Below are 12,945 nucleotides of genomic sequence, written 5' to 3'. Positions count from 1 at the left end.
TTTTAGTCCTCTCCATTAGGAGCATGCATATTTATAATTGTTATGTATTCATATTGAATTGACCATTTAGGAGTAAATAGTGACCTTCTTTACTTCTCATAACTGCTTTTTACCAAAACTCTATTTTATCTATTATTAGTATGGCTACCCCAGCTCTCTTTGGTAAGTATATCTACGGCATATATTTTCCATCATTTCACTGTCAGCCCACCAGTGTCTTTCAATTTAAGATGAGTCTTTTGGAGACAACATATGGATAGTTCATGCTTTTTTATCATTCTGCCAATCTCTGTCTCTTGACTAAAGAGTTTAATCCATTTACATTTAACATAAGTAATGAAAATCCAGGTCTTTCTTCTAACATTCTATAATGGTCTTTGCTTATACTTTTTAATTCTTCCATTAAAGGTCTATTTCTATATTTATTGATTTTTAATTACACATTTTGATTTCTTTATTTCTTTCTGTATATAATTTTCATATATTTCATTTGTGGCTAAAATGAGGATAAAATTTATTCCCTGAATCGATGACAATCATATTAGATCTGATACCAACTTAACTTCAATGGCACACACATACCCTGTTTCCATATTACTCTGTCCCCTAACCTTCTGTATATATTACAGATTATACCTTAATACATTGTATTTCCCATCATAGATTTATCATTGCTATTTATGCATTTGCATTTTTGCAATAATAAATAGTAAAAAGTGAATTTATATACCAAAAAATACAATAGTCCTGGTATTTATAGTTATCTTTATGGTTACCTTACCAGAGGTCTTTATTTCTTTCTGTTGCTTTGAACCACTGTCTAGTTTCCTTTCCATTAGATCTAAGGTACTCCCTTTAGGATTGACCATAGAACAATGGGAAATTGGGGCTTCATCTTTTATGGACTTCTTTGTATATAACATATTTCTTGCAGCATTCAGAAATCTATCCTTGTGCTTTGCATTAAACATTTTCACTACTATGGGACTGGTCATATTTCTCTTCAAGATTATTCTGTTTGGTGTCTGTTGTGCCTTTTAAAAAAAAATTTTTTTTTTAGTTTTTGTTGAGACTGTTCACATACCATAGAACTATCCAAATATCCAAAATGTACAATCAGTTGCCCATGGTACCATCATACAGCTGTACATCCATCAGCACAATGAATTTTTTTCAATTTTTAGAACATTTTCATTACTTCAGAAAAGAAATAAAGACAAAAAAGGAAACTCAAATCCTCCCATAACCCTAACCACCCCAACATCAATTATTGATTCATAGTTTTGGTATAATACATTTGTTACTGTTGTTGAAAGAATGCTACAATACTACTAACTGTAGTATATAGTTTGCAATATGTATATATGTTTTCCTATATGCCCTTTATTATTAACTTCTAGTTATAGTTTTGAACGTTTGTTCTAGTTTATGAGATGGATTTCTAGTATTTGTACAATTAGTTGCAGATATTGTCCACAAGATTCACTGTTTTATGCATTCCCAACTTTTAACCTCCAACTTTTTTTCTGGTGACATATGTGACTTTGAGCTTCCCTTTTCCACCATCTTCACACACCATTCATCACTGTTAGTTATTCTCACAATGTGCTGCCATCATCTCTATCCATTTACAAACATATAAGTTCACTTTAGTTGGTCTGTTGTTATTTTGAATGTGCATATTCACTTCTTTTGCTGAATTTTGGAAGATTTCTGTCATTATTTCTTTGACTATTCCTTCTACATTTTCTCCTCTTTCTTTTCTTTCTGGGTCCCCCATGATGTATATATTGGTATGCTCAATGGTGTTCCAGAGGTCTTGTAGGCTATTTTTGCTTTTTATTATTTGTTTTTTCTTTCTACTCTACAGCCTGACTCATTTCAATTGTCTTGTCTTTGAGTTTGCTGATTCTTTCATGTACTATTACAATATTTTGTTGAAACTCTCTGGGAATTTTTCATTTCAATTATTGTGGTCTTCAAATCTACTATGCTTGTTTGGTTCATTTTAAAAATCTCTGTCTCTTTATGGAGAGTCTCATAGTTTTCATTCATCATATTCCTTGTATACTTTAGTTCTTTCTCTGTATTTTCCTTCATCTCCTTGAAAATATTTATGGTTATTTTACAAAAGTCTTTGGTATATCCAAAGTTTCATCTTCTTCACTGATTTCTTCTGGAATTTATCCTTTTCCTTTGGATACGCCATCATTACCTACTTATTTGTTGGCCTTTTAATCTATTGCACACTGTACAACAATATTTTAATATTTTTAAAATGTTAATTCTGAGATTTTGTCCCCGTGTGATATGTGTCTTGAGTTTGTATCCGCTGGTGACAGAAATTACCTTGAGTACCAGGAAATAACAAGTTCACACAAATGAGTGCAAAAAACATGTTTCATAGTTCTTGCACATTTGCCAGTGTCCTCTTTCTGAGTTCTGCCCTCCTATCAAGGTCAGTCTGAGGTGAATGGAAATCCAGGATCCTCTGTCTTTTCTGAGCCAGTGTCTTTTCCTCAGATTGTGGTTCCTAGTTGTACTAGGAGTTCACATGTATCGGGAAATTAAGTGACCCCTGTAATCCTTATGAAATAGATTTTCTGACTCCTCAGTGTTCTCTGTTGTAGGACTTAAATCAGGTAAGACTTTATCTCAGATTCTAGGATTTAATTGTTTTTTCCACAGCTAATGGCTTTCTCAAGTTGCTTTTGCCTGGAGGGCAAATTTAGTGTCCAGCAAGCCTGAGAGGAGTTTCCTAGGTCAGGCTTCTCCATCATGGGTAATACCAGGGACCCAAAATGGGAGCATAGGTCAATTCCACCTGGCAATGGGGAGGGTTGAAGGTGGGGCCAGCAAGGTTGTCAAAAGATTCTTCCATGGAATATTGAAGCTACATTTCCTTGATTCTGCTCATGCTCAGTTAATGCTTCCTTAATGGTTTTCCAAAGATTTTAGGAAGGTTACTGTCTTTAAGAATGCTCTGACACTTTTGCAGAAGGCCATTTGGAACAATGGTCACCATAAAACCCTGGATCAAACTATCTGAAATAGCTGACAAAAAGGAGAGGCAGTGGTAGGACCCTGCACCCCTGGATCTTGGGGAACTTGGTCTTTATATCTTGCCTTGGCACCAGCAAGCTGCACTGGGAACTGAGGTTGATGTCCTCACTGCTGCCTGCTGAGAGGCTGGGGTGGGGGTGATAGCTGCTGCATCGAGAGTGAAATTTGCCAGGATTGACCAGACTCTTCCTCCTACTCTGCTTTGGATACTGTACAGTGTTCTAGAAGACTGCAGAATTTTAAAATAGCTGGTTCAGACATAGCCTGTCAGTTCAATAGTTGTTCTGATGGAGGAAATGATTCCTCAGCTTCCTACTCACCATCATCCCACAGTCCTCTCCTTGATAACTGGGTTTGTAATTCAAATATATTCACAGTTCACATACTATTATGGGTTGAATTGTGTCCCTCCAAAATACCTGTTCACTTCCTGACCCCTAGTCCTATGAATGGGCTCTTATTTGTAAGTAGGATCATTGAAAATTTTCTTGTTAAGATGACAGCAGGAATTTTGAATGAAGAATATGTGATGTGTGCTCTGAAAAGTCTCCTTGTAAGACCTTCAAAGGGTTCTACAAAATCCTATGGAACACTGTGCAGGTAATAATGCATGGAGAGAGATTTTTAATGAACATTGTATTTTCTGTAAAATATTATGTCTGTAAATCATCTTTTTTTTTTGGTAGGGCTAGAAAATAGTAATTAGAGAGGACAAAGCTCTAGTTATGAACTTAAATCAAATATTCTAATATTATTGAAGTTTAGGCATTCATGTTGCAGTTTTTAGAACATGTTTTCACCAAGTTTACCCTCAACTTCTTCATCCATTTTTTTCTCTTCTTCATATCTTCAGCCTCTTCTATGTTTATTTTCTTGTCTGCAAGTTATATCTGTTTTGATTATCTTTCCTTATACAACATCTACCCTCTTTCCTATTACTTAAGGGCTTCTAAATTTGCATATTTCTTCCACTTTTCAACTTGAGATGAGTCCTGAGACTGATTAATGAAAAAAGATCAATTAATTAAATGGGCAAGAGAAACCAATCATTATTCCTGTACAGGAAAGAAGAATGAATATCAAGACTTTCAAATAATGTCCCATTTCTTAGCTTACTGGTCCATAAATTCTTAAAATGACAACTTAAATACATTATATATCCAGAGACCATCTGGACAGATACAGACTGTGGAGGGGATAGATCATAAGCTTCAAAGTGTCAAAGATTTTGTTCAGTGTGGGAAACAGGAAATTGCACATTTGGGTTATACCAGTTGTCCAGCATAGCAGGAATGGAAAGAGGTAGTAATTAAAACAAAGCCCTCGTGCTTCACTTTAGCCATGTACATGGAAGCTAGACACAAGTCCTAGAACAGCTATGATCTCTTTTGGAGTTGTGGTCAGGCTACATGCTCTGCAAAAGTTTAGAACAATAGTTCTGAAAATGGGATCTTGGGTGCCCTGGGGATCCCCAGGATCCTTTTCAGAAGGTCCACATAAGTCAAAACTATTCCAAAAATCAAATAAGATATAATTTGCCTGTTTCACTCTAGTATATGAGGACTCTACTGCTGTTTTATCCATAGGTATTTGATATGGCAACAGATGGCATGTAGAAGCAGAGATTAGAGTCCTGTTGTCCTCTACTAAGCCAAACATTTAAGGGATTTGCAAAATGTAAAACTGCGGCTCTTCTCACTGAGTGAATTTTTGTTTTTGAAAATATTGTCATTTTCATAAAATATTAGTGATTTATATTAAAATGTAATTGGATTATCATCATTTAAGATGAACTAATAAATACACTGTCCTGATTTGGAGCTGTTATGTACCCCAGAAAAGCCATGTTGTTTTAATCCATTCTTGTGGGTGCAGACCTATGGTGGGTGGGAGCTTTTGATTAGGTTTTTTCCCTGGAACTGTGACCCAGCCCATTCAAGTTGAGTCTTACCCTTTTACTGGAGTCCTTGGTGAAGAGGATACAATATAGTAAAAGTGCAGAGAAGCTAAGAGAGAAATGCCCAGAGACATTTGGTGATAGCCATTGAAACCAGAACCAGGAGAGAAGGACCAGCAGACATTGCCATGTGCCTTACCATGCCGGCAGCCTTTGCTAAGAGAAGATATCTTCTTGTTGATGCCTTAATTTGGACATTTTCATGGTCTTGTAACTTAATATAGCCCCATTGTTAAAAGTTAACCCATTTCTTATATATTGCATTCCATCAGATTTAGCAAACTGAAATATACACATATTAAAATTTCTTAGTTTCAATTTTTTATTTTGAAAATATTGATAATGTTTCAGTTTGCCTCTGGAATGCAATATACCAGAAATGGATTGGCTTTTTTGATGGGAATTTTTTTAGGTTACAAATTTACAGTTGTAAGGCCATGAAGATGTCCAAATGAAGGCATCAGGTTTAGATACCTTCTCTGAAGAAAGGCTGATGGCATCCAGGGATCTTCTGTCACATGGGAAGAACCACAGCTGGTTCTGCAGAATCTTCTCTCCCAGTTTTAGCTTCTGGTTTCAGTGGCTTTCTCCAAAAATGTCTCTGGTCTTCTGTCTTAGCTTCTCTGGGTACTTGTTTCTCCTGGGTCATTTCTGTTTCTCTTAAAGGACTCCAGTAAAGATTAAGACATCTCCATGGGAACAACCTAATCAAAATGTCCCACCCACAAAAGGCCTGCCCCCACAAGATTGGATTAAAAGGACATTGTCTTTTCAGGGGTACATAATAGATTCAAACCAGCACAAATAGAAACAATCCATGAAGACCAATGTTCCATTTTCTCAACAGTAGCCATTCTAGTGGGTGTGAAATGGTATCACATCGTGGTTTTAATATGTATATCCATGATGGCTAAAGTCATTGAGAACCTTTTCATGTGCTGTCTATACATTAATATAACTTCTTTGGAGGAATATCTACTCAAAATATTGCCCCCCCCTTTTATTGACTTGTTCATATTTTTGTTGAGTAGAAGGATTTCTTTATATACTGGGATACAAAACCCTTATCACATATGTGGTTCCAAGTATTTTCCCATGGTGTAGGATGTCGTTTCAATTATAGAATAAAGTACTTTGTGGTAAAAAGTTTGTAATTTTGAGGAAGTCCCATTCATCTATTTTTCCTTTTGATGCTTGTGCTTTAGTTGTAAAGCCTAAGAAACCATTGCCTAAGTTGTTACCTAAGTTGTCCTGAAGTGCCTTCCCTAAATTTTGTTCTAGTACTTTTACACTTCTGGCACTTACATTTAGGTCTCTGGTCTATTTTTAGTTGATTTTTGTATATCATGTGAAGTAGGGATCCACCTTTTTACTTTTGTAAGTGGAAATTGAGTTTTCCTAGCACCATTTGTTATAGAGACTATTCGTTTCCAACTAAGTTCTTTGTCCCCTTGTCAAAAATCAGTTGGCCATAAATGTAAGGTTGATTTCTGAGCTTTGAATCAATTCCTTTGGGTTATACGTCTGTCTTTGTGCCAGTAATTTGCTGTTTTGGTTGCTGTGTCTTTGTAATAATCTTATATTTTAAGATCTTATCAAAAGTATGAAGTATAAGTCCCAAAACTTTGTTGTTCTTTTTCAAGATGGCTTTGACTACTAGGGGCCCATTACTTTCATATAAATTTAATGATTGGCTTTTCGATTTCTTCAAATAACATTGTTGGAAATGACTGGAATTCCATTGAATATATAAATCACTTTGGGTAGAATTGATATATTTACAATACTTAATCTTCCAATCCATGAACAGGAAATATCCTTCCATTTACTTAGGTTCTTTTATTTCTTTTAGCATGTTCTTTGGTTGTATGTTTATAAATTCTTTATATCCTTGGTCGATTCTTTTAGTTGCTATTGAAGTTGAATTTTGTTTCTTGATTTATTCTTCTCATTTTTCATTGTTAGAGTATACAGTAAACACTACTGATTTTCTCACCTTGACCTCGTAGGCCACCACTTTGCTGAATTCATTTATTACCTTTAGGAGCTTTGTTTTGGATTTTTCAGAACTATCTTCATATAGAATCATGTTATCTGCAAATAGGGAAAAGTTTACTTCTTCCTTTCTAATTTGGATAATTTCTATTTCTTTTCTTGCCTAATCGATCCAGCTACCGCTTCCAGTATGGTGTCGAATAACAGTGTTGACAGTTGGTATCCATGTCTTGTCCCTGAACTTAGAGGTATAGCTGTCTGTCTTTGACCACTGAATATGATGTTATCTGTGGGTATTTCATATATACTCTTTTCCCATTGAGGAAGTTTCCTCCTATTCCTAGTTTTCTAAATGTTTTCAAGAAGAAGTACTAGATTATTTCAAAAGCATTTTCTGCATTAACTGATATATTCATATGTGTTTTTCTTAATTCTGGCCATGTGGCTTATTATATTAATTTATTTTCTTATTATGAACCACCCTTGGGTACATGGGATTAATCCCACTTGATCATGGTGTATAATTGTTTTAGTGTGATGTTGGATTCAGTTTCTTAGTATTTTGTTGAGGATATGTGCATCTATTTTCATAAGAGATACTGGTCTGTAATTTTCTTTTCTTGTGGTATCTTTATGTAGCTTTTAAGAGTGTGATGTTGGTCTCCTAGAATGAATACAAGACCGTTCCCTCCTGTTCAATTTGAGCAGATTGATGTTAATTTTTCTTGGCACAGTTTAGTATAATTCCCCTGTGAAGACATATGGTCCTGGACTCTGTTTGTTGGGAGAGTTTTGATGGCTGATTCAGTCTCTTTGCTAGTTATTAGTTGGTTGAGACCTATTTCTTCTTGAGTCAACTTAGGTAGTTTGTGTGTTTCTGGTAATTTGTCCATTTCATTTAGGTTATCTAATTTGTTGGCTTATAATTGTCCATAACTTTCTCTTTTTATTTCTTTAAGGTCAGTAGTAACATCACCATGGAGTTTCTTCCATGGCTCTTCAAAGCTGTGCTTTCTTGATCTCCCCAGAAAAAGCAGTCCTTCAGATGTCCTCTGCAGCTCTGAGGAAGCTTACCATCTTTAAGTACCTTCTGCCACTTTTGTCTGGGCCTGGTTGGAACAATGGTTCTCCTCAGAGCCAGGCCCCCAGCCTGGAGAGTAATGTACAGTAATGTTTTACAAATGTGAAATTTGAGACATCTGTTAGGTTTCCTATGGAGATGTCTTCTGAACCTTTGGAAATATGGATTTGGGACAGAGGAATGAGGCCAGTCCAGGAGATGCCAATTGGGAGGCAACAGCATAAGGCCACAGGTGGCATTTTTAAAGCTATGAGACTGATTTACCGGGATAAAAAGTAGAGAAAAGGGAAGTCAGCTGCTACTGAGCCCCAGGAATCACCAACATTTAGAAGTCAGGCAGAGAAGGAGAGCAATGAAGGAGCTGGAGCTGGAGCAGCCAGAGTTACATGGAGAAATTTGAAAGGGTGGTTCTGAAAGCCAAGAGAAGCAGGTCCAGAAGGAGGAGGGAGTTGTCATGCCGCCATGACAGGTAGAGAAAGGTGAGGACAGAAGATGACCATGGGAGTGGGTGAAATGGAGTTCCCTGGTGACCAGGATGAGACCAATGGGGAGAGCATAGGGAAGCCTAGACTGATAAAATGAGGTGGGATTATGGAGTCAAGAATTTCAGCAAGAAGATTTGTTAGGATAAAAGATGCTCTTCAGTAAAATGGCTGCTATAGTGGAGTATTTGTAAAAATCAAGTTTTGGGAAAAAAACAAGAAATAAAAATAGGAATGTGATAGTATGAAGGGAAAATAAAGGAAATTAGAAACCCAAAGAAAATGAAAAAGAAAAAAATTATAATAGGTGTGTAGTGATCAAAATTTACATATTCAAAATAATGTAACAATTTGTTATTGATCCAAATATATAACATATTGGGAAGAAAGGTAATAAGAGATAGATAAGACATGGAAACAGTAATCATCCCAAGTCTAATAGTGATGACTTAGTAGAAGCGTATTATTAAGACAGAAGGGCATAAGTAACAGACAAAGAAATGACTTCTCTGATGTCTGTGGATAAGGGACTTGCAAAGAGTATATGAAGGATTATTATTTTTCATTAGAAAATTTTACACAACATAAAACTTTCAGAAATATGTGATTTTTTTATTGAGGTAAGAATCACATATCATACAATTAAATAGTTTATAAAATGAATAATTCAGTGGCATTTAGAACATTCAGAATGTTGTGCAAAACCAACCACTATCTACTTCCAAAACATTTTCACCACCCCAAAAGGAAACCCTTTTGCTCTCCATTCCCATTCTCCAGACCCATAAGACCCAGAAATTCCACTCCTAGGTGCATACCCCAAAGTACTGAAAACCAGGACCACAAACAAATATATATGCATGCACAATCACAGCAGCGTTATGCACAATAACCAAGGGGTGGAAACAAACCAAATGTCCATCAACAGATGAATAGATAATAAAAATGTGGCATATGCAAACTATGTGATTATTTTTAAACTATGTGCTTGTGTATGTACAAGAAAAAATGAAATGAAACCATCATGTACGTTTTCCATTTCTTTCAAAGGATATTCAAATATTATCTATTGTATTAAATGACTAATGTTTTTCTGATTTTAGAAATTCAACAAAGATGCTCAGATGTGGCCCTCTTTCTCTAACTAAGCCACCTTGGTGGATGATATCACTGCCCTCCCCTCTACGTGGGACCTGACTCCCAGGGGTGTAAATCTCCCTGGCAACACAGGATATGATTCCTGGGGATGAATCTGGACCTGGCATCATGGGATTGAGAACATCTTCTTGACCAAAAGGGGGATGCAGAATGAAATGAAAGAAAGCTTCAGTGGCTGAGAGATTTCAAAAGGAGTCAAGAGGTAACTCTGATGGACATCCTTATGCACTTTATAGATAACACTTTTTAGTTTTTAATATATTGGAACAGCTGGAATTAAATACCTGAAACTACAAAACTCCAACCCAGTAGCCTTGACTCTTGAAGATGATTGTTTAACAATGTAGCTTACAAGGGGTGACAATGTGATTGTGAAAACCCTGTGGATCGCACTCCCTTTATCCAGTGTATGGATGGATCAGTAGAAAAATAGGGACAAAACCTAAATGAAAAATACGGTGGGATGGTGGAGGGGGGTGAATTGGGTGTTCTTTTTTTATTTTCAGTTTTTATTTCTGGTGTAAGAGAAATGTTCAAAAATACATTGAGGTATTGAATGTACAACTATATGATGGTACTGTGAACAGTTGATTGTACACCATGGATGACTGCATGCTATGTGAATATATCTCCATAAAACTGAATTTAAAAAAGTTAAACAAAGAAATGACCACAGCATTCATTGGTCATCCTGGGAAAAATCACACTGACAAAGCTATGGCTCGGGCGAAGTGAATATCCCAAATATGAGAAATGGACACAAGTCTTCACAAAGCTATATGGAAATCCTTACACATACATGTGGTGGACAAAATTTGTGCTCTATTAGTTAAGATAAAGTTTGTTCTTCAAATTGTTACAGAAATTTGTACCCCAGATCTTCCAACACAGAATTTTTTTAATTCTGCAATCACAGGACAATGTGGTCAAAGAAAAGCATGATTGTCACTATTAACCAACCATGCAAAACACCCTCCAGCCCCAGGATTTTTGTACACAGCATTTTGTCCTTATTCATCATTTCCTATCAAAATCTTGAATAACTAAATTATAGTTCTAATGTGAATTCTTCCATTTAAAAAATCCTGGAACTTCTCTACCATGTTCAAATTGTGTTTCTGTTACAGCATATCACATGTGTCTCATTAGGGAGCATGATCTCTCATTTCACATCTATTGACATCCAGAGGTTATTGCCTCCACACTTCTCATTCCACAAATGAAGACTTGCTCAGAGAGATGCTGTTGCATTTTGGAGAGGTGTTTTCAGTCACAATCAGAATTCTTCCATCTCTGATTAGATTTCACCCAAACCCTTTGAATTTTCTATAGCAGGGAAACAATCTTAACTATTCAATACCTTATTCCAGTCCTCAAAATATTTCTCTCCCTGTGGTCCATTGTCTTCAGTGCTCTGGTATTGAAATCAACCTGGCAAACCAGGGAGACTTTTCATTTAGGGTGGAGACATTTCTATTTTTTCATTATACTGGGAATCAGAATTTTAAATATTTATATTCTATTTTATAGAGAGAGCTTTCAACAATGAAAACATTTATATTGAGTCCATTTAAGTAATCTTATTAATAGCACAGCAGTTATGTTTACACAAGTGTCTTTCAAAACTCAACACAAAGTAGTGATCATGTCACATCTTTTCTTGAATCAATTTGATTTTCTTAATACCCATGAATTTTGGTCTCCACACCCCTGCACTTACAAATAGATGCATGACATCACAGCTTCAAAGCTTTGTGCCTTAAGGACCCACAAAAGTACATTTGCAAGTCTACTTAGGAGATTCCAGAAAGAGAAGGGAGATTGCAGTAGATTAAGGACAGGGTGCTTTCCCCTCTGAGAGTTTATAATTCTATTTCTGCAGTTTCACCCTGGACAGAACCTCCTTCAATGCCCGATGAACCTGCTTGTTCCGCAGACTGTAAATGATGGGGTTCAGCACTGGGGTCACCACAGTGTTCACGAGGGCAGCCTCTCTGTTGGAGTCCAGCCTGCTCGTTTGCTTTGGTTTCACATAAATAAAGACACAGCTGCCATACATGAGAGAGAGGACAATGAGGTGAGAGGAGCAGGTGGAGAAAGCTCTCTGTCGCTCCTTGGCTGTTGGGAGATGCAAAATTGTTGCTACTATGTTGCCATATGCAATGACTGTTATGATGAAGGATGTCAGAAGGAGGAAGGAAATAACACTGAAGGCCAAACTTTCAATGTACCTGGTGTCAGAGCAGGAGAGTTTAGTCAGGGGCCCAATATCACAAAAGAAGTGAGGGATGACCTGGGGGCCACAGAAGGATAACTGGGAGAGCATTCCAACTGGAACCACCATGAGAAGGAACCCCAAAACCAAGCAGGCAGTGACCAAGAGGACACACATCCTTGGGTTCATGATGGTGGGGTAATGGAGGGGTTTGCAAATGGCCAGATATCGATCCAGAGATAATACAGCCATAAGGAAAAAAATAGTTGCCCCCACAAAAAGAAAGACAAAGGCTTGTGTGAAGCAAGCAGCAAAGGAAATTTTTTGACTACCTGAAAGAAAGATGGCCAGCAATTTAGGAATAACGGTGGTTATAAAACAGCATTCAAGGAAGGAAAAACTGCTGAGGAAAAAGTACATGGGTGTCTGCAGGCGACGGTCTGCCCAGGTGGCCGTGATGATGAGTGTGTTTCCTGTGATGGATGCCAGGTAGGCCAGCAGGTGCACCAGAAAGAGGACCGTGCCCAGGGACCGGACAGCAGGAAACCCCTCCAGGATGAACTCCTGGACGGTCGTCACATTCCCTGCAGACACCATCATCGTCTTCTCCAATTCCTCCACTGGCTCTCCTTGAGCTATTTTGCAGAGGGTGTCACAACTGAAGGATGAAGAGCTTTATTCATTAAATATGTAAAATAGTGTAGGCATGGGGATGGGAATTTTCAAATTTTCAAAACATTATATTTAAGAGGTAGTATAGCATTACATTTCATCTGTAGTCCACCATTAAATAAAACTGAGTGACTTCTATCTTTGAATATGTTTGTGTTACATGCAGCACAGAATTTTTGGTAAATAAGAACTGTATATGTGACTACCAATCTTAATAAAGGGAAATGCATTTTGATAATCTTTATCATTTCCCTACATAGCCAATTGCCAAGGAGAAAAAAACCCTTACTTCAGTTGTGTATCTGACCATGCAACATATTTC

General features: G+C 36.8%; 1 protein-coding gene across 1 annotated transcript; it reads right to left on the bottom strand.

The window, feature by feature from the left end:
• Nucleotides 1-9,027: 9,027 nt before the first annotated feature.
• LOC119509967 (olfactory receptor 49-like) lies at nucleotides 9,028-12,548 on the bottom strand. Its single transcript, XM_037803918.1, has 2 exons — nucleotides 11,625-12,548; nucleotides 9,028-9,108 (listed from the first exon to the last, which is right to left on the bottom strand). The coding sequence occupies exons 1-2, from the start codon at nucleotides 12,546-12,548 to the stop codon at nucleotides 9,028-9,030; spliced, it is 1,005 nt and encodes a 334-aa protein (XP_037659846.1).
• Nucleotides 12,549-12,945: the final 397 nt, after the last annotated feature.

The sequence above is a fragment of the Choloepus didactylus genome, chromosome 15, assembly GCF_015220235.1.
Source record: "Choloepus didactylus isolate mChoDid1 chromosome 15, mChoDid1.pri, whole genome shotgun sequence".
Classification (NCBI taxonomy): domain Eukaryota; kingdom Metazoa; phylum Chordata; class Mammalia; order Pilosa; family Megalonychidae; genus Choloepus; species Choloepus didactylus.
Note: the sequence above shows the minus strand (reverse complement) of the source record. Positions and strands in the feature narration are given on the sequence as shown.

Bases quoted from the DNA above. Each gene is read 5' to 3' on its own strand.
- LOC119509967 (XM_037803918.1), bottom strand. From the start codon at position 12,548: ATGGTGTCTGCAGGGAATGTGACGACCGTCCAGGAGTTCATCCTGGAG. The intron at 9,109-11,624 runs GTGAAACTGCAG...ACTCTTTGCAAG, and splicing joins TGAAGGAGGTTCTGTCCAGG to TCCCTTATCCACAGACATCA.